General features: G+C 43.3%; 1 protein-coding gene across 4 annotated transcripts in view; it reads right to left on the reverse strand.

Annotated features, from left to right (window-relative positions):
• Positions 1-20000, reverse strand: part of LOC135091863 (uncharacterized) — a 44208-nt gene that overhangs the window by 9774 nt on the left and 14434 nt on the right. For 2 of the 4 annotated variants that reach the window (XM_063989902.1, XM_063989903.1), the window contains exons 3-13: positions 19848-19991; positions 19070-19181; positions 18508-18676; positions 17505-17643; positions 16771-16974; positions 16354-16472; positions 15558-15625; positions 15228-15311; positions 14725-14889; positions 12681-12878; positions 11126-11272 (exon numbers count right to left, since the gene is read on the reverse strand). In XM_063989902.1, the coding sequence (XP_063845972.1) occupies positions 11126-11272; positions 12681-12878; positions 14725-14889; positions 15228-15311; positions 15558-15625; positions 16354-16472; positions 16771-16974; positions 17505-17643; positions 18508-18676; positions 19070-19181; positions 19848-19991 (1549 nt within the window). Of the gene's footprint in view, positions 1-8613; positions 10363-11125; positions 11273-12680; positions 12879-13939; positions 14341-14724; positions 14890-15227; positions 15312-15557; positions 15626-16353; positions 16473-16770; positions 16975-17504; positions 17644-18507; positions 18677-19069; positions 19182-19847; positions 19992-20000 lie in introns of those variants that run through there. The other 2 variants (XM_063989900.1, XM_063989904.1) reach the window with 2 other exon arrangements.

Consider the following 20000-nt stretch of genomic DNA (forward strand, 5'->3'; position numbering starts at 1 on the left):
TCTCTTCACTAATTTATTTTCCCTTTCAATCTTGAATAAATTGTTGAAACGTAAGATTTTTCAATTAATTTCTATAAGAACTCGTAGTTTATTGCTTGTGATCTTCCTTTGTCATTCATTTTTCAATTTTTTTCCTCCCTTTTTCCCTTTTCATTATTGCAGAAAAACTAAAGGAATTCAATTGTTATAAATATCAAGTCCATTTCTGACATTTTTTTCTTTAATCGTTCAAATTTTTTCCTCCCTTTTTTTCCTTCGTAGATTTATTTCCCCTGTCCACTCTTGCATAAAGGGAGAGTAAGTGGCAGTTTCCAATTTAATTCCATTAGAGCTTCGGGTTCTTTCTTACCCCCTCTTCTTATTTAAGCCTATTTTTTTCTTTTCCTTCAGCACAAACTTATTTTCCCTTCCATTCTTGATTTTGCGGTAATAGTTACATTCCCTCACGACACATGACTTGCCACCTCCTTCCTTCTCCTCCTCCTCCTTCTCCTCCTCCTCCTATTTTCCTTTCATTTCATTCCTAGTCTCATCTCATTCCTCGCCACCCCTCTCTTCCATCATTCCAAGCCTCGTTTCTTCTGTTATTCCTTCTTATCATCGTCTTTCTCCTCCTCTTTCTCCTCTTTCATCACCTCTCATCCTTCTCTTCTCAAGTTTTATCTCTTATCCCTCGAAATTCACTCCTATCTCACTCCTTTCTCCCATTATCCAATTAGGTGAGTGAGTTTGTGTGTATGTGGATGTGTGTGGATGTATGGATGTTGGTGTGTGGGTAGGGTTAGTGTGGATGCCTGTGGGTGAGGATGTTAAGTAGGAAGTGATGATGTGGATGAGAGAGGGTGTGTGTGTGTGTGTGTGTGTGTGTGTGTGTGTGTGTGTGTGTGTGTGTGTGTGTGTGTGTGTGTGTGTGTGTGTGTGTGTGTGTGTGTGTGTGTGTGTGTGTGTGTGTGTGTGTGTGTGTGTGTGGAGTTAGGATGGCAAGATAGGATGTGATAAAGTGGATAAAAAGAGAGAGAGAGAGAGAGAGAGAGAGAGAGAGAGAGAGAGAGAGAGAGAGAGAGAGAGAGAGAGAGAGAGAGAGAGAGAGAGAGAGAGCCAGGCTAACTATCTCTATAACTTTTCAATTTCACACTTTTCCTGCCTCATAACAGGAAAACAGTCTCGCATTTGGGAAATTACATGACTTTTAGAGCGGCAATTTTAAAGACTCAGGAAGAGAGCGACCGCGAGAACGAGAGAGAGAGAGAGAGAGAGAGAGAGAGAGAGAGAGAGAGAGAGAGAGAGAGAGAGAGAGAGAGAGAGAGAGAGAGTGAGAAATAGCAAAAGATGTAGAAGGTATGATAATAAGTGTTATAATGACAATAATGATACAGTAATTGTGGTAGTAGTAGTAGTAGTAGTAGTAGTAGTAGTAGTAGTAGTAGTAGTAGTAGTAGTAGTAGCAGTGACATAAATAAATAGAGTAATTGGAGACAAAACATGATAAAAAGAATGACAAGAAAACACGCATATCTTTTTCGCTCTCTCCCTTTCTGTTCGTTTCTCTCTCTTCCCTCTTTCGCTTCCCTCACGAACGAGCGGAAGGAACGGAAGCGTAATTATATGCAACAGAACATGGACAGAGTATGAGAAAGGTCGGAAAAAAATGAAATATGTTAATTGTTAAAAAAAGAATGCGACAGGAAAAAAATAGTAAGGAGAGAAAGAAAAGAAGAAAAAAAGAAGAAAAGAACAAGAGGAAAAAGACAATGAGGAAACATTTTTGCTTAACAATGAACACACAAATGAACAAAAAATTTTCTAGAGAATAAAACTAAGAAAACAAAAGATTATAAGCTAAAAAAAAAGCAAAACAAAAGAACGTAATTTTTTTGCAGAGAGAGAGAGAGAGAGAGAGAGAGAGAGAGAGAGAGAGAGAGAGGGAGAGAGAGAGAGAGCGAAATCTGTAAAAGCGCTCGTGCATATAATTCGTTTGATCCAAGTCTCTCTCTCTCTCTCTCTCTCTCTCTCTCTCTCTCTCTCTCTCTCTCTCTCTCTCTCTCTCCATTATCGCCTCTATCTCATTAAATTTCCCTCTTTTTCCTTCCTTTTTTATTTCTTTTGTCAGAATAAGCGCGCCCTTCAAGACATCAACAATTAAAAAGAAACATTTTTACGGAGAAAGTGTACGAGAGCGCGCGCGCGCGCGCGCGACAGAGAGAGAGAGAGAGAGAGAGAGAGAGAGAGAGAGAGAGAGAGAGAGAGAGAGAGAGAGAGAGAGTTAATCAGGTAATCCTTTGGGCTCAACAAGGCTTAGATGAGATGCAATTACGTGGTGATTTCCGGTGGCCAGGTAGACTGTTGCCCGCCCTCCAGGAATTTGTGTTACGTGGAGGAGGAGGAGGAGGAGGAGGAGGAGACGAAAGGAGAAAAAAATAAACTCTGGAATGGACACACACATACACACCTAATCTTTTCATCCACCTCCTCCTCCTTCTCGAAAGAAAACGAAAAAAAGGGAAAAGAAAAGGAAATTAATAGTAGCTGCAGGTAAAAATGACACCTTAAGGAAAACTAATCAGGCAGGTGAGTGGGAGGCCATTATGGTGAGGGGTGGGGGGGGGGTAGTGAGGACTGAAACACAAAGGAACACAAAAGAGAAACGAGTCATAGGTTTGCTATCGATTTGTGGGGTCAACTATAATATTTTCAAGGTTACGTTACCAATGCAAAGGAATACAAAGGAAGTCCAAACAGCAACAGACACTGAGGCTAATACTAGGTTGTTTGCATAGCCATTCTACGATATTAGTAGGAAATAAGGATAGTAAAGAAGAAGGAGAGAGAAGAGGAGAGAAGAAAAGAGTAGAGGAGAGGAGAGAGATGAAGACAACTAAAGAGAAAAGGAAGAAAGAAACTTTTTTTCCTGACCAGAAGTGATTAAAACTGTCTCCTGTGTTGACAAGCAGAGGAGGAGGAGGAGGAGGAGGAGGAGGAGGAGGAGGAGGAAAAGGAGGAGGAGGAGGAGGAGGAGGAGGGGGAGGAGGAGGAGGAATGTTCTACTTAACGATGATATATTTGCTTGCTAATAACGCTAGTCAAGAAAAAGAGGAGGGAGGGAGGAAAGGAGGGAGGGAGGAAAGGGAGAAAAAGAGGGAAGGAGGGGAGGAAAGGAGGCGAAAAGGAGGAAGGAGGGAAAGAAGAGACGAAATGAAATAAATATGCTGCCGTTTTCATCATAGAGAGAGAGAGAGAGAGAGAGAGAGAGAGAGAGAGAGAGAGAGAGAGAGAGAGAGAGAGAGAGAGAGACGCCTACACATACACACACACACACACACACACAGAGACACACACACACACATACACACACACACACGCACTAGCATACATAAACTGCAGATAACGAAGAAAAAAAAAAAAGAAACGAAAGAAAAAGAGAAAAATACAAAAAAGAATTGTGATAAAATCAATAAACGGCCTGAAAGGAAAGAAAAACATGACAAGAGAAGGAAGAAGATAAAAGAAAAAAAAACGAAGGAGGGAAATACAGAAAAGAAAATGGAGGGAGGAAGTAGATAAGATAAGAGGTTGGGAGAGCGAGAGGTGAATACTGAACAAGCAAGAAATAGAACAAGAGGAAGTGGAGAAAGCTGAAGAAAAAAGAAAAAGAAAGAAAGAAAGAAAAAGAAAGAACACGAAGTAAAAATAGAGATAAGAGAAGAGAGGAATTTAAACTTACCAGGATTAGAGAAGGAGGAGGAGGAGGAGGAGGAGGAGGAGGAGGAGGAGGAGGAGGAGGAGGAGATAATGATATAAACTAAGACGCAAACACAAGAAATTTAAAAAAGAAAATCAGAATAACTGTCAGAGAGAGAGAGAGAGAGAGAGAGAGAGAGAGAGAGAGAGAGAGAGAGAGAGAGAGAGAGAGAGAGAGAGAGAGAGAGAGAGAGAGAGAGAGAGAGAGAGAGAGAGAGAGAGAGAGAGAGAGAGAGAGAGAGAGAGAGAGAGAGAGAGAGAGAGAGAGAGAGAGAGAGAGAGAGAGATTTTCAAACTTTACATAACGATAAAAAAAATGACTTGAGGCAAAACAATCAACTTATGAACAGGAAACGCAAAGAAAAAAAAAAGAAAGAAGAAAAAAGAAAGAGAGAAAGAGAGAAAAAAAAACACTGCAAGTCAATTAATATTTATAAAACCAAGAAAAATTGAAGATAAATTCATTCAACAACTACGATTACAACATGCTACTAAAAAATGAATAAAATAAATTAAAAAATACTAAAAGACACGAAAACCAAAGTGGATTTTAATTACATAATCCAGGTGAGTGTTCAGGTAACAGGTGTAATTAAGCGCCAATTATACATCAGAAATAACTGGGAGACACACGCACGCACGCACAGACACACACACACACACACACACACACACACACACACACACACACACACACATACACACGTCTGTGCAACAAGTATGGATTAATTGCCAAAAAAACAGAGAGGAAGCGAGGTAAGAGGAGGAGGAGGAGGAGGAGGAGGAGGAGGAGGAAGAAAAAGATGATAATGATGATGATAATGATGATGATGACGATGATGAACAGCAGCAACAACAACAACAACAACAACAACAACAACAACATCGATAAACCCAGACTAAGTTAGAGACGGAACAAGACAAAGAAAAAAAAAGTAAAAAAAAAAGAATAAAAAAATACGAAATAAAAAGAAAAAGAACGAGGCAAGAAAGAAATGACCAGGTATCTTGTTAATCATGCAAGTCAGAAGTCCAACACAGGTAAAAGTTAAAAGGTACTGGGGGAAGGTGAGGCTACTTGGTTGGTGGGGGTGAGAGGAAGGAGAGGGGAGGAGAGTGAGGGAGAGGAGGGGAGAGGGGAGATGGGAGAGTGGACGAGGCCTTGAATGGGGAAGAGGAGTGAGTATCAGTGAGAGGAGGATGTAAAACGGGATTTGAAAGGGTTTAGATAAGTGATGGGATAGTAGGAGAACTTGGATGAAGTGAAAAAGTGAAAGATTCTGAGTGGGGAAGGAATGGGATGGAAGACAGGAAAGGCTTAAAGATTAGAAATGAGAGTATAGCTTGGATAGGGTAAAAATTCGAAGTGAAAGGGGTATAGTAAAGATATAGGAACGAGAAAGATGAGAGAGGGTTAATAGAAAATGAATTAAATAATGAAAGCTTTGAAGTAAGTTTAAGATGAGGTGGAATGAATGAAATGAGAGCAATGCAAATGAGCTGGGAGAGGTGTAAACGACATAGTAAAGGTGAGAGGTCGTGAGAGAGAGAGAGAGAGGGCGAGATGGGGAGAGAGAGTAACGGGGGAGGGTTCGTGTCAGGAACAAAATGACAAAATGAGTCAATGATTCGAACTTTCAACCAAATGACTCGATATCTCACGTGGTAATGACTCACGCCTCACCTGCAATTGACTCCCGCCTCACCTGCCTTTACGCCCAGACAGGTGAGGCCCGGGGGCAGGCAGGTAACTTCCGGTGTGTGTACTGTACGTGTGTGTGTGTGTGTGTGTTTGAGTGTGTGTGTGTGTTTCCCATACTCTCATCTGCTCAAACCTCACAGTGACCTATCTCTAAATATCAATGAGACCACTTATACACCGGGACAGCGAGGCCACAACCCCCCCAAACCCGCACCACCCCCTTACAAGTTACATCCCGTACCTACTTGCTGCTAGGTGAACAGGGGCTGACGCACTAAGAGGCTCCCCCGTGTGCCTCTCCGCGCCCCTGACTCGATTACGGGCCTCTTCCGTTGTGAGTCGAGCGTGCCTGACCATTAAAATGCGCGGTGAGTGTGCGTGGGTGTGTCTCTGGTTCACTGTTTCGAAGCATCAATGAAGTTTGGTAATTTGAAGCTTTTAGTCGAATTCTTATCTAAATGTGTGGTATTTCTCATTACTTTTTTTTACTTATTTCATTTGTTTAGTTATTATTATTATTATTTTTTTTATAGTTTTTGTGTTTGGAATATATGAAAGATTCGGGAAGCTCGATACTAGGGATTCACAGTCTCGAAGCCTCGCATGTTTCGGAATGAAGACTCGGTAATCTGTTTTATTCCCAATCGAGAAAAAGCCGAATGATTCTAAATTTGATAAGTGTTATTGTTCATATTCATATTTTTCTTTCATATTCATATTTTTCTTTCTTTATTATTTTTCTATACTTTCAAATTGTATACGTGAGAAAAAAAGTCTCTGCTCTATCCATTATGAAAAGAATGAAAGAAATAATATTGGTGTTATTATTGGTAAGATTGACGTTACTGTTCATTGTTGTCTTTATTTTTCATTTATTTTTCAGTTTCAAAATTTTGTAAGTACGCGAGAGAAAAAAAAAGACATTTACTTAGTCCATCAATAAATCTACTTTTCAATTTACTTTATTTACATTTCCCCCTACACTAAATAAACTTTACCCCTTTCAATTATCTTTCCTGTCAAACCCCAACAGTTTTCCATATTTCAACCATTTTTTTCCAACATGGCTCTCCCTTTTTTCCAATACAATATAGCACGTTGCCTCACACACACACACACACACACACACACACACACACAATAGACGCCACCACCAGACAAACTATAAACGCTGGTATCCTTGTCTGATCCTGTGTCTGAAAGAATTACGTAACCTTTCCTTGATTCCTCTCCCTATCCTCTCTCACACTCTCTCTCCCTCTCCCTCTCTCTCTCTCTCTCTCTCTCTCTCTCTCTCTCTCTTGTTCCTTTTCATATTTTTCTTCTCGTTCCTCTTTCTCCACTTTTTCTCCGTTATTTTTCTAATTTTCTCTTCGTCTTAAAACTTTTTCTCCTCTCCTCATTCTTTTCTTCTTTTCCCTCTTTCTTAATTCTCCTTATCTCCCTTTTTATCCATTTTTTTTCATCTTCCCCTCCATCTTTTAATCTTCTTTGCTTCCCCCTTCATACTTCTTTCTTCCGTTCTTCCCTTTGTTTTCTTTCTTCTCCATCCTTCTCTTATTTCTCCTCTACTCTCTTTTTTTTGATATACGATTTTTTTCTCCTCCCTTCTTCTCTCTATATTTCATCAAATCCATTTCTCCCCCTCCCTTATTTGTGCCTCGTTTCTCTACCTTCACTTTTTTCCTTTTTTCTCTCCAAAATTTCTCTCCTGTACCTCCCTTCCCCCCATCCTCCTCCTCCTCCTCCTCCTCCTCCTGTCAAACTAGAATTTCGGCACCAAAGTTATAGGTTCCAATCCCTTCCCTCCCTCCTCTCTTCTGGTTCTATACGATCAAATACTCTTAGTTGGGCCTCCTCTCCCTCTCCCTCTTCTCTCCCTCGCCAAAGAGAATTGGTAGCCTTCCTCTTCCTTCTCCCTCTCCTCTTCCTCTCCCTGCCGCTTCTATAATGGAATATAATTTAGTTGGGCTTGGTTTCCTGTACTCAGTCTCTCGTTCCCTCGCTCTCGTTCTTGTTTCTCTCTCTCTCTCTCTCTCTGCTTCTCCTATTCCCTCTTGTCCTCGTCTATTCCTTCCTCTGATTCGCTTATTTATTTTCCTTCCTTTCATTTCCTATTCTATCCCCTCTCTCGCATCTCTCTTTCTCTCCCTCCTTGTTTCTCCCATTCCCTGTTTCTTTCCCTTTTATCTATTCCTTCTGATTCCCTCACATATTTTCCTCTCTCTCATTCCTTATACCACCACCCCCCTCCCCGTCTCTCTCTCTCTCTCTCTCTCTCTCTCTCTCTCTCTCTCTCTCTCTCTCTCTCTCTCTCTCTCTCTCTCTCTCTCTCTCTCTCTCGCGGGCAATGGAGTGCACATGATAGATATAAAGGTCCCATTGTATCTACTCCCGGCAGAAGGAAGATTTAAACCCTCATCCTGTTTGCGTGCCGGCTGATCCTGTCTTACGAGCCTTCACGCGAGCCAAAGGGAATCCAACACCATTTAAAGGGGATCCAACACCATTATTTAGGGAATCCAACTCCATTATAAAGAAAATTCGATCCTATTGTTAAAAGGATTCCGGTTTATGCCTTTGTGGTGTTTGTGTTAAACTTTTTTTTTTTTGCTCGTTCGTGTAATTGGTTTTATTGCGAAGGGGGCAGGGTGTGTGTGTGTGTGTGTGTGTGTGTGTGTGTGTGTGTGTGTGTGTGTGTGTGTGTGTGTGTGTGTGTGTGTGTGTGTGTGTGTGTGTGTGTGTGTGTGTGTGTGTGTGTGTGTGTAATTGTGGATGGTAATTGCTTGGGTGTAATTGGTATGCTTTTAATGTTTTCACGAAGTTCGTAAACTAAAAAAAAATAAAAAAATAAATATATAAATAAAAAAAAGGGAAATTTGAAATGGAAATGGCTTTGTTAGAATGTACTTCAGCTAACCCTTCCAAAAATATGCTACTATTACTACTACTACTACTACTACTACTACTACTACTACTACAATGTGGACACCGTTTGCAAAAGGATAGTACATTCACCTCTTCAGATACAACAACAACTACTACTACTACTACCACCACCACCACCGCCACCACCACCAGCACCACTACTAGAGACGTGTGGCTGGCAGAACAGAAGAATGACCAAAAAAACCTTAAATAATACCACAAAGATCAAAATAGTTAACAAAAAATCAATGTCCATCACTTTATTTAATTTTCCTTCCTTCATCACACGGAATCACATTACAAACACGAATACAGAGGGAAAATAAATATGATACAAAATACATCGGTGAAAGATAAAATATACTTGGAATTATAGATATTAATACATTATACACTTACAGTATACATCTTTATACAGTATATATACATGTTTCTTCATGCCTATGGTCGATATGTATAGTTATTCAGTAATGGATATACAGGTTAACATATGTATGGTAAATAGCCACTGACTGATAAATACGCAGACACACACACACACACACACACACACACGCACGCACTCTCTCTCTCTCTCTCTCTCTCTCTCTGCAAACTCACAACATTGAACATAATAACAACCCAACCGAGTCATTATCATTATTATTATTATTATTATTATTATTATTATTATTATTATTATTATTATTATTATTATATACATGACAACTGGCTGGGGGATACGGGATACGAACACTGGCACGGAGATACGGTGACTAGAATTTTGCCAGTGAGTCAAGTTGGAAGGGGAGGAAATGTGAAAGGGGAGGAGAAAAAAAAAAAAAAGAAAAGAAGAATGGAAAAAAAGAAAGAAACAAAGGAGTAAGCAGAACGAGAATGTAGATACGAAGAGGTGAAAGAAGGAAGCTAAAATGAGAAGTAAAGAAAAGAGAAACAAGCGTGAAGGAATGAACAGGAAAATGTAACGAATAAAGAAATGGAAGGAAAGTAAAAGAAAGATGAAAAGAGGAAAAAAGGAATAGAGATGAAAATACTTAAGACAGCGAAAGAAAAGACAGGAAAAAAGAGAACAATAAGGGAAATGGGAAATTTTAAAAAGGGAGAGAAAATCATGAGAAGGAAAGAGAAGAAGGTAAAGGAAATGGGGAGAAGAGAAGGGGAGGAGGGAAAATAGGGAAGGGGGTTAGGGAACAATACTGACAATGAATACAGGTAACAGGTAGATAGGAAATTCTCTCTCTCTCTCTCTCTCTCTCTCTCTCTCTCTCTCTCTCTCTCTCTCTCTCTCTCTCTCTCTTACCACGAAACGGGTGACTAGAGAGAATCAGAGTAAAAAAAATAAATTAAAAGGAAAATAATAATAAAAGGAGAGAGAAAATAGTGAAATGAATATACAAATACTGATAATAATAATAATGCCTCACTATTTTGTCTTAAAGGAAATAAAAGAAGAAAAGAGTAGGAAAAGTTATGAAGTATTTTGAAACAATTTGAATATGTATAGGAATAAAAAAAAGATCAACGTATAACTGAACACACACACACACACACACACACACACACACACACACACACACACACACACACACACACACACCAAATCTACAAAAACACACGTATTTCCTACATTTCTACATTAATTACCAAAATAACACACGAACACACGCACAAACACAAAACACACAAATTAATTCCATTCCATAATTACACAAATGAAAGACAAATGCCTCATGAATTATCTGTGAGGTGATTGGTGGATGAATAATGACGTAATGAACTAGACGAACGCTGATTGGCTGTGAGAATTGATGACGTAATGGAGATAAATGCTGATTGGCTGACTTCTGATGACGTAACAACCGCCCCCGTGATGTGATTGGCTGGGAATTACGATCACGACGCAGCCAATAGGAGGATGAGGAGGGGAGCGGCCAGCAGTGACGTCACGAGGGAGTGGGGGGCGTCGCTCCCGCTGGAATGCGCAGCTCTTGGAACTGAGGGGGCGGCAGGGAAAAAGAGAGAGAGAGAGAGAGAGAGAGAGAGAGAGAGAGAGAGAGAGAGAGAGAGGGGGAGAGAAAGGGAAGGGAAAGAAGAAAGAGAGGGTGACAGGGTGAAGGAAGGGGAAAATTTAGATGGGGAGGAGGAAAGGTGATAAAAAAATGGAGAGGAAAATAAGGGAAGAGGGATTAAGAGATAGAAGAGAATAAAAATTGAAGTGAAGGGAGAAAGGAAGAATAGAAAAAAATGAGGAAAAAAAGGAAAAAAAAAGGAGGAATGGACTGGTTAGTTTCTATATACAAACTTAAAAATTCCCGTAACTTAATAAAAAACACTTAATAACTACAGCTACTTTTTACTTCACAAATAAACAAAAAAATCGCAACCATGAAAATAAAAGAAAATACTTATTGCTTCTAGTTTTGGTTATATATTCAACTTATTAATATGACTTATACTACTACTACTACTACTACTACTACTACTACTACTATGTCCACAATTCCAATTATCATTTCAATAGATATTAATGCTACAACATCAACTACTACTACCACAACTAACAAAACTACCACCATATCTATTAAACCTACAATTACTACTACTATTTCTATCAATACTAATACTACCACCACTACTACTACTTTCCCCTGCCACACACACAAAAAAAAGAACGAAGAAACACACACACGAAAAAGAAACCACACACACACACACACACACACACACATATACATACATACAAGAACTAACACTTACTTTCATTGTTCCACTCTGGCAGCGGCGTCTGTTTGTTTTTTTTCACCCAGGGGTTCTTGGTAGTCGGTGGCCACCAGGAGGGGCGCGAGGAGGGGTCTTCAGGAGGCGGGGTGCTGGTCATCCGTGCCTGAATCTCACTACACGTGGCTGTTTGGGGAGAGAAGGTACGGATGGTCACGAGTCTGTGTGTGTGCATGTACTCGTATTTGTGTATGTGTGTGTGTGTGTGTGTGTGTGTAACTGTTGGTTTCTCTCTTCCTCTTCCTTTGTTTTTCTTCCTGCTTCTTATTCGTTTATTCTCTCTCTCTCTCTCTCTCTCTCTCTCTCTCTCTCTCTCTCTCTCTCTCTCTCTCTCTCTCTCTCTCTCTCTCTCTCTCTCTCTCTCTCTCTGTCTCTTCTTCCTTATTTAATTTTTCTCTTCTTATCCCAGACTTTCATAACTTTCTCGTACTTTCCTTCCTTCCTTCTCACTCTTTCACTGCCACATTTCCCTTCGAAAACTTCACTTCTCTTTGCCCCTTCCCTTCCCTTCCACTTAGTCACGCCTCTTCCCCTTACCGCCCCCTTGCAGCCTTCCCATTGCCTGAAACCGAGTCTTTCAACACAATACCTCGACACACGCCCTTTCTTCTCTCTCTCTACCTCAGCAGCGTATTTCCTAACCTTGTTTTTTACCTAATGTTTTTTTCTCTCTCTCTCTCTCTCTCTCTCTCTCTCTCTCTCTCTCTCTCTCTCTCTCTCTCTCTCTCTCTCTCTCTCTCTCTCTCTCTCTCTCTCTCTCTCTCTCATTTGCATTACATTCCCTTACGCTACTCTGTTTGATTTTTCTCTCGTTACTCCACACACATGTTACTTAATTTAACTTTATGGCCTTGTCTTCTTTCCCCAGCTTCCTTTTTTGGTTGTCTTTTAGTAGTTATTCATTTCATCTCTCCCAGAAACTACATGCATTCCATCTTCTATTTTTCTTATACATTATTTCACTTCCTTCTCTTCCCCTCCCAACCTTTCCTTGCCTTTTTTGGGAAGTCTCGTAGCTTTACCTATTCCCAAAAACATTTCCCTTTTATGGGCCCTTCCCAGTAATCTTCCTTTGCCTTTTGCCACTTCCCGTCGCCCATACAACCCTTCACCCCTTCAACCCTTCCCTCAGCCTCTTCTTTACCTTTCCGGATTAGCGTTTTGTTCCTATTTTACAAGTATTTCCCTTTTATGACCCTTCTAGTGTTTTCTCTTTCTCTTTGCCTCATTCCAGCCAACCACTGTCCATTGCCCTACCTGGAATTTGGGATTAATTGCATACCTCATTTCTTTTCTGGAGGTATTTCACTTTTATGACCATTTCTGTCAATATTCTTTTACCTTCTAACTTTTCTCATCGTTCAAACTTCGCCAAATTTATCTCTGTCGATTGCTTTTTTTTTTTTTTTTTTTTTTTAGCTTGCATACCTCCTTTCTATTTTTGCATCACTGCCTGTTCTATCAGTCTTCCTTTCCCTGTCAACTTTTCCTATCATCCAGACTCAAATAAACGTAACACTGTCAATAGTCTTACCTTGCCGGACCAGCTTCATGCCATGTGCCAGGGGTTGCAGGCCTCTCTGGCAACTAGTTCCCGCCTCGATGATAAAGATTTCATTCGGGTTCACCACCACACCTGCGAAACACTCATAGGTGTCCACGTCGCGGCGGTGAGTGAAGGTGTACATGACTCCACCCTCTGACCACTGCCCCAGACACCTGTAGTCCCGCTCTGGTGGGTGGAAGGATGGAAGGGCGTGGTTAATTGTGGTTTGGTAATAGTGATGTGAGTGTCTTTGGTGCGTATAGGTTGGAATGCTACGACTAATGTGTTTTTGTAAGTGTGAGCATGTGCAAGTACTTTATTTCCTCATAATTTTGTGTATTCAATAAAGATGGGTGTCTGGTAGTGGTGGTAATGGGCAGTAACTTAGGGTTGGGTGCAATCCCACCGCTGACACCAATGTTGTAATTTTGACGGTGTGTAAGTTATCATCATGTCCTCGTACTTTTGCATGGCTGAGATGGTGGTGGTAGTGGTGGTGGTGGTGGTGGTGGTGGTGGTGATGAGTGGTGGGCGTGTAGCTCAGTGTAATGTGTGGCGGTGCGTGGGTGCTCGGGAGGCGGTGAGAGGGAGAGGGAGTTCCTGGTAATGTCTCCTTCAGGAAGTGGCGAGTGTGTGTGTGTGTGTGTGTGTGTGTGTGTGTGTGTGTGTGTGTGTGTGTGTGTGTGTGTGTGTGTGTGTGTGTGTGTGTGTGTGTGTGTGTGTGTGTGTGTGTTACAATGGACAGTTCAACGTTCAACACATGCTACATACAAGGAGACAAACAGACAGACAGACGAACAGACAAGCATGAACAGGACAACAAAGCAAGACGAACACAAATTCCACGTAACAACACACCGGCAACAGCTACAGGTGAGGCGGAAGTGGCAGGTGAGGGGTGGAGGGGGGAGGGGGGCGCCTGAGCGGCAACACCCACGTGCCTACGGTAAGGTTGTGGGCGTGACGGAAGGGGTAGGGGGAGGGTGAAGGGGCAGGAGGGCAAAGTGAGCGGTGGTAAACATCCATCAGTGCAACGTGCTGGTGGTGATGGTGGTGGTGGGGGAGGGGAGTGGTGGGGTGATTAGAGTGAGGCAGTGATGGTGGTGGTGGTTGCGGTGGTGGTGGTAGTTGCGGTGGTGGTAGTGGTTGCGGTGGTATGGTGGTGGTGGGGAGGGGCTGCGGTGCCAGCACACAGTTCCTGGGCGCCGCGCCGCCGTGCCGCCGCGGCTCACGGCCTCGACTCTGACCTTCCGCAATGGTGGCGGCGTCCTGGGCCCCTGCAGGCTGCGGCGGGGCCTCCACGCGCACATAGAAGGGTCCCTCGTGGGCGTAGGGCAGGCGCGTGGTGGCGGGGTCGAGAGAAGGCGCGGGCGTGTCCTGGTCCTGGGTTTGGGCAAGTGCCGCCGCGGCGCGGGGCGGGGCAGCATCGGGGAACACGTACACCTGCCTGGGGGCGGCCGCTCCCGCCGGCGAGGCTTGCCGCCGATGGTCGTGTACTGCTGGTCGGGCGACCACCCCAACTCCAGGGCGCGCAGGCGTGCCCACGACAGCTGGCGGGAGCTGTGACGCAGGGCATGCCGCACGCCGCGGGACAGCGTGGCGTGGCGCTGTGGCCTGACCAGGGGGGCGCCGCCCCGGTCCGCGGCACCTACAGCACACCACAACAAGACACTGTCACTGGGCCTGGGAAGGGGTCATGGAGGAGGGGGCGGGGGATGATGGTTGGGGGGGAGGTCACACTGGTCATGGTTAGTGGCAGAGGAAAACACGCGTTGTTAGTAATGTTAGTGAGAAGTGTTAGTTAACGTACAGCAGTACTGTTAGTAATACACTTGTTATCAGTAGTATGTAAAAGTAAGAATACATTAGTCATTAAAAGAGAAAGCGTGAGAAATATGAGCATCAGGAAGAAAAGAAACGTTTGTTAGTAAACAGTCAGACCTTCTCCGTCGCGAGATGACACAAGACCAGGATCAAGACCACCGAGTCAAGAGAATGGAAGACAGCACCTCTCCCTCCAGGCTCCCCTTACCTTCATACACCTCCGTGGCGTTCCTGCAGGAGGAGACGGTGTAGTGCATGTGCTGGGGGTCGCTGCAGTCTGAGGAGAGGCGCGCACACAGCTCAGTGGCGTCTGGGATGACCCCTGTGTACTCCCCCGTGATGGGACACCCTGACAGATTCTCCGGGGACAGTCCTGGTGGAGGGAGGGAGGGAGAAAGGGCGTGGGGTTACTGACGAAGGAAAAGGAAAAGAGAGAGGCATAAAGGAGATAAAAAAAGGTAAGGAAAGAAGAGGAAGGAAAAGAGACATGAGGTAAGGGAGGAGAAAATAAAAGTGATTGGTAAGGAAATGGAGAAAACTGAAGACAGAAGGTGAATGAAGGAAGGACAAGAAAGACCGAAAAGAAGAACAAGAAAGACTACAAAAGAAGGCATAAATAAAAGAAATAAAACACAAAACAGTAAAAAGGTAAAGAAAAACAGAAATCGTCACACACACACACACACACACACACACATACGGGACACTCACTGCCTTGCGTCTTCCACGTCTGACCCCGAAACACGTCGTCTGAACAAATTCTGGAGGCGTTGTACACTTTGGAGGGACTGACACCTGTAGAGGAAGAGAAGGCAGGAGATTAAAAACAGAAACACAAATGAACACAAAGAACAAACAAGATATGTACCAGAATTCACGAGTACTACGTATCTTGCTTTCTGTGATATACTTCGATCGATCAGTGAGGTTAAGCAACGGGGCATCTGGTTAGCGTTTGGATGGGTGACCGCCTGGGAGTTCCATGAGCTATGCAGTAACATCACAGTATAAAGGAAGAAGATGAACATTACAAATACTCACCCATCTGGTACTCAATCACATTAACTGCTCTTTTCTTGATCCAAATGCAGGTAAACTCATCCTCGCCACTGTTGAAGAGAGAAAGAACAGGTAAAAACAAGATGGAAACGCCAATAAATGCATACAAAACTAGAATTAAGTACGGAAACATACCAGAACATACAAGAATATAGTAAAAGATAAAACTAGGGATAAAAGAGACACAGACTAGAATAAAGCACCGAAGGACATACTAAAAAATAACAAGACAATACGCAATCTTAGGTAACGAGGTGTGAACAGGTGCGGCTGCGGAAGACAAGGACAGTTAAGTGAGGGAGATGACAACCAGGTGTGTGGAGGTGATGCATCAAGGAAAGTGAGAGAGTGAGAGGGTGGAGTGTAAACGAGGTGGAAACAATGGGAGGAGGACATACGACATATCTTAAAGACACAACGGGATTAGAGGCGGAAGAGACGAGAAAGACAAAGAGACAGGACATATATGGCAAAATGTACGAGTGAGAAGCATGTAAGGAATAAAAACAAGGAAATAAAGAATGAAGAAGGGAATAAATCAACCGAATAACGAAGAAAAATGAGAGAGAGGAAGCGTAAAGAGAGATAAAGACATAGAATCATATTACAAAACTACAAAACAGAAAAGCAAAGAGAGAGAGAGAGAGAGAGAGAGAGAGAGAGAGAGAGAGAGAGAGAGAGAGAGAGAGAGAGAGAGAGAGAGAGAGAGAGAGAGAGACATTCTACACTCAAGCACAGATGGATATCAAAGTCACACAAGACCAATGCTCACACTTACCATTGGTTTGTGGAGTAGAGGGCGAATCTTTCACCATGAGGGGCGTGTTGGGAGAGGCAGAGTGTCTTGTATTTCTTATCCTCCTCGTCGTCTTGCACCCACAGCTCCCTCGCGTCAATCTAAGGAACGAGACAGCAATAGTGAGTGAGGAGAGAGGAGGGCAGTGACGAGGGAAAAGAGGAGGGTAAGGAGGAGGAGGGGAGAGGGGGTAAGGAATGAAGGGAGGTGAGGAGTAAGGGAGGGAAAGGAAATTGGTGGAATGTTATAGAAGGAATTAAGTAAGGTAAAGAAAGGTAAGGTAAGGAGAGAAAGAGAGAAGGAGAGAGAGGGAGAGAGAGAGAATTTACACTGCACTAACCAAACATAACCAAACAATGCATAACTTTAACAAACCCAACCCAACTTAACCAAACTCACCAGAAGATGCTGCCACGCCCCTTCAGTCCAGCGTGGGAAGTCGCAGGCGGTGGTAAGAACGACGGAGGGCGGGGAGGGGGGCGTGAGGGGGAAGAGCTCCATTGTCTCGTACCCATCCCAGGGGCCGTGCAGGTGGTTCGTGCACGTGGCGTCTATACTGAAGCTCAGGTAGACTTTTTGCGTGGCAGGGTCGACTGAGTACATCTGACGAAGGGATGGAGAAGGGAAGGTTAGGGAAGGTTAGTGGTGTTCTGTTTGTTTCTGTTCCCGGTTACTTGTGTCTCTGTTTCCATATCTGTTTCTGTGTCTCTCTTCTAATATGATTCTTCGTTTTCTCCTCATCAGCTTCTGACTAAAGGATGGAAATGGGAAGGTTTGTGGAGCAGTGTTTGCTTTCTGTTCCTCTTTCCCTTTTCAGTTCCTATTACTCACCCTTTCTTTGTTATTCTTGTTTTTGTTTGCCTCTTACTGTCTCTAGTCCTTTTACTACTACTACTATTACTACTAAATTCACATTCCTACCATCTTACTCCTCTACCTCCTCCAATACAAGACAACAACAACACGAATTAACCACACAAAAACCACCAGTCACTTTAATCATCTCCAATACACATTTAATTCACCATTCCTTCCCCTTACTCTCTCCCTACAAACATAGCAAGCATCATCCTCCCTCCCCTTTCAACCCTCCCAGCAGCCCCAGCATCACCAAAGTCTCGTTCTTTACTCACAGCACAGCGGTAGCGGGGCTGGTTGTGTGTGGTGACTGCCGGGTCCCACAAAGCCAAGTACCGCTGTCCGTCGTGCCCCCGCCAGTCACCGAGGCACCGCAGACTCATGTTAAGCTCCCCGAAGGAACACCGACGGAACCTGCAGGATTGACACACACACACACACACGCATGTACAGGTAAGTCTACAGGTGAAGTAATAGCAAAACTTTCTCTCTAAATAAAAAAATAAAAAAAGTGATAAAAAAAATCAAATAAACCTTTCCTCTAATTAAGAAATAAACAGGTAAACTAGATCAACCAGCAAAAACAAACACAAACAAACAACAAACATACACACACAAAAAAAAATACACATACGTTTACTTATCATTACTTATTTACACTCCTAACCACCTCCTCCACCTCCCCTTCCCCCCCATCAACTACAGGTAAGTTCCCAAAGTTCCCACAGGAGAGTGTTCCCCCTCGCCTCACCTTCCCTTCACCTGGCCAAAAAACTCGTGGCATAAATAAAGGCTAAGTAACGCTGGGCTGTGATGGAAGACTCGGGGGACGAGGGTCAGGGGTAATTGTGGACATGAAGCTGTGTTGCGGCCGTGAGCAGACAGACGGATAGATGAGAGAGAGAGAGAGAGAGAGAGAGAGAGAGAGAGAGAGAGAGAGAGAGAGAGAGAGAGAGAGAGAGAGAGAGAGAGAGATGGCGGGAAAAACGTTAAAAGACTAGGTGTATTTTGCCGTCCGTCGTCTCTCTCTCTCTCTCTCTCTCTCTCTCTCTCTCTCTCTCTCTCTACAAACCTTCAATACACACACACACACACACACACACACACACTTACCCACCCTCATCCTCACACCAATACACTCCTCCCTCCCCTACCGTCCCCTCACCCCCCACACACACACACACACACACACACACACACACACACACACACACTCTACTCTACCCTCCCACACTCACTAATCACCCAATTAACGCTCACACCAGCACGACTATTCACCTGAGCTGCAATTCAGAGCCACGAGGACAGTTGGAGAGCTCTGAGGAAGGCTCGGGGCACTCTACAGAGCTCTCCGTGCCGTCGTTAACATCGTAAGTGAAGTGGAACCTGCCGTTGATGGGACAAAACACTCTGTCTATGAGGCCGTCTTGGGTGAAGCTGCGAGACTCTGGAAGGGAGTAAAGTATGGGAGAGTTAGTGAGATGGTGTGTGGGTGGATGGCCGGGTGATGAAGCGAAGGGGATAGAGAAAAGAGATAGGATGGGGAATGAAGGATAGAGGGAAAAATAAAGAAAAGGGGAAAGATGTTAAGAAAGAATGGAGAATGGGATGAAGGAAAATGAATGAAGGGAGAAAAAGAAGGTTGAGAAAGGATGGGGGTGAATAGATAAGAAGTATTGAAAAGGAAAGAAAAAATAATTGTTTAGGAAGGACTAAAAGAAGCAGAAAAAAAGAGTTACTGGAGAAATTATAGAGAATGTATGGACAGACAAAGAAAAACAAATAAACACAGACGAAACAAAAAAAAAAAGCAACAAAAACAAGTACAACAAATACTCACTATACAACATAATTTCGCTCACTCTTCTGGTCTTGATGGCGTGCAAGGTAGGACAAGTGAGTAGAGCAGCTGTTTCTGAAGAGTAACACTTGTTCAGACCCTCTGTGTAGATCTGAGAGAGAGAGAGAGAGACGACACTGCTTGAGAGAAGGAAAGATTGGCTGAAGGGGAGCGAAGGAAAGTAAGGATGGGAGTGAGAAATTTGGGAAGTTAGAAAGGATGGAGTTAGAAAAGGAGTTAGGAAGGGAAGTTAGAATCGAAAAGGAAAGAAAAGGTGGGAAAAGGTTATAGTTAGGAAGAAAAGTTATTGGATAGGAAAGGATGGGAAGGAGGAGTGGAGAAAAGGAAGAAAGGTAAGAAGAGAAGGGAAAGTTTAAGAGTTCTGGAGATGAACGGGAAGGAAAGAAGAGAGAGAGAGAGAGAGAGAGAGAGAGAGAGAGAGAGAGAGAGAGAGAGAGAGAGAGAGAGAGAGAGAGAGAGAGAGAGTATTGATCAGAGCAGAAATCCTAACGGGCGAAGGTTGAAAACTGCTTTATAAATCACGAGCAATTACTCTCTAAACACACACACACACACACGAACAAGCACCCAAATACACCAGTAACTCATTAAGCACAAACACACCTGAATTACATTAACAACACACCTGCCAACGTTAATTACACTCGCACACATACCTTCATCTGGCTAACCACACACCTGCGTCACGTTAACACACACTTACACCACTTAAATTACACCCGAGTGACACAACACACCTGCCTCACGCTACACACACCTGAATTACGTTGCCGGAGTGGAGGGACACGTGGAAACACCTGTAACAGTCCTCGCCGCCCGTGGAATCTCGCAAAATCACGTTGTTCTCGAATTTCGTGTGACAGACGCCCCATACAGGTATTGCGTCAGGTAGGATGGTTACCTATAAGAG

The sequence above is a fragment of the Scylla paramamosain genome, chromosome 38, assembly GCF_035594125.1.
Source record: "Scylla paramamosain isolate STU-SP2022 chromosome 38, ASM3559412v1, whole genome shotgun sequence".
Lineage (NCBI taxonomy): Eukaryota > Metazoa > Arthropoda > Malacostraca > Decapoda > Portunidae > Scylla > Scylla paramamosain.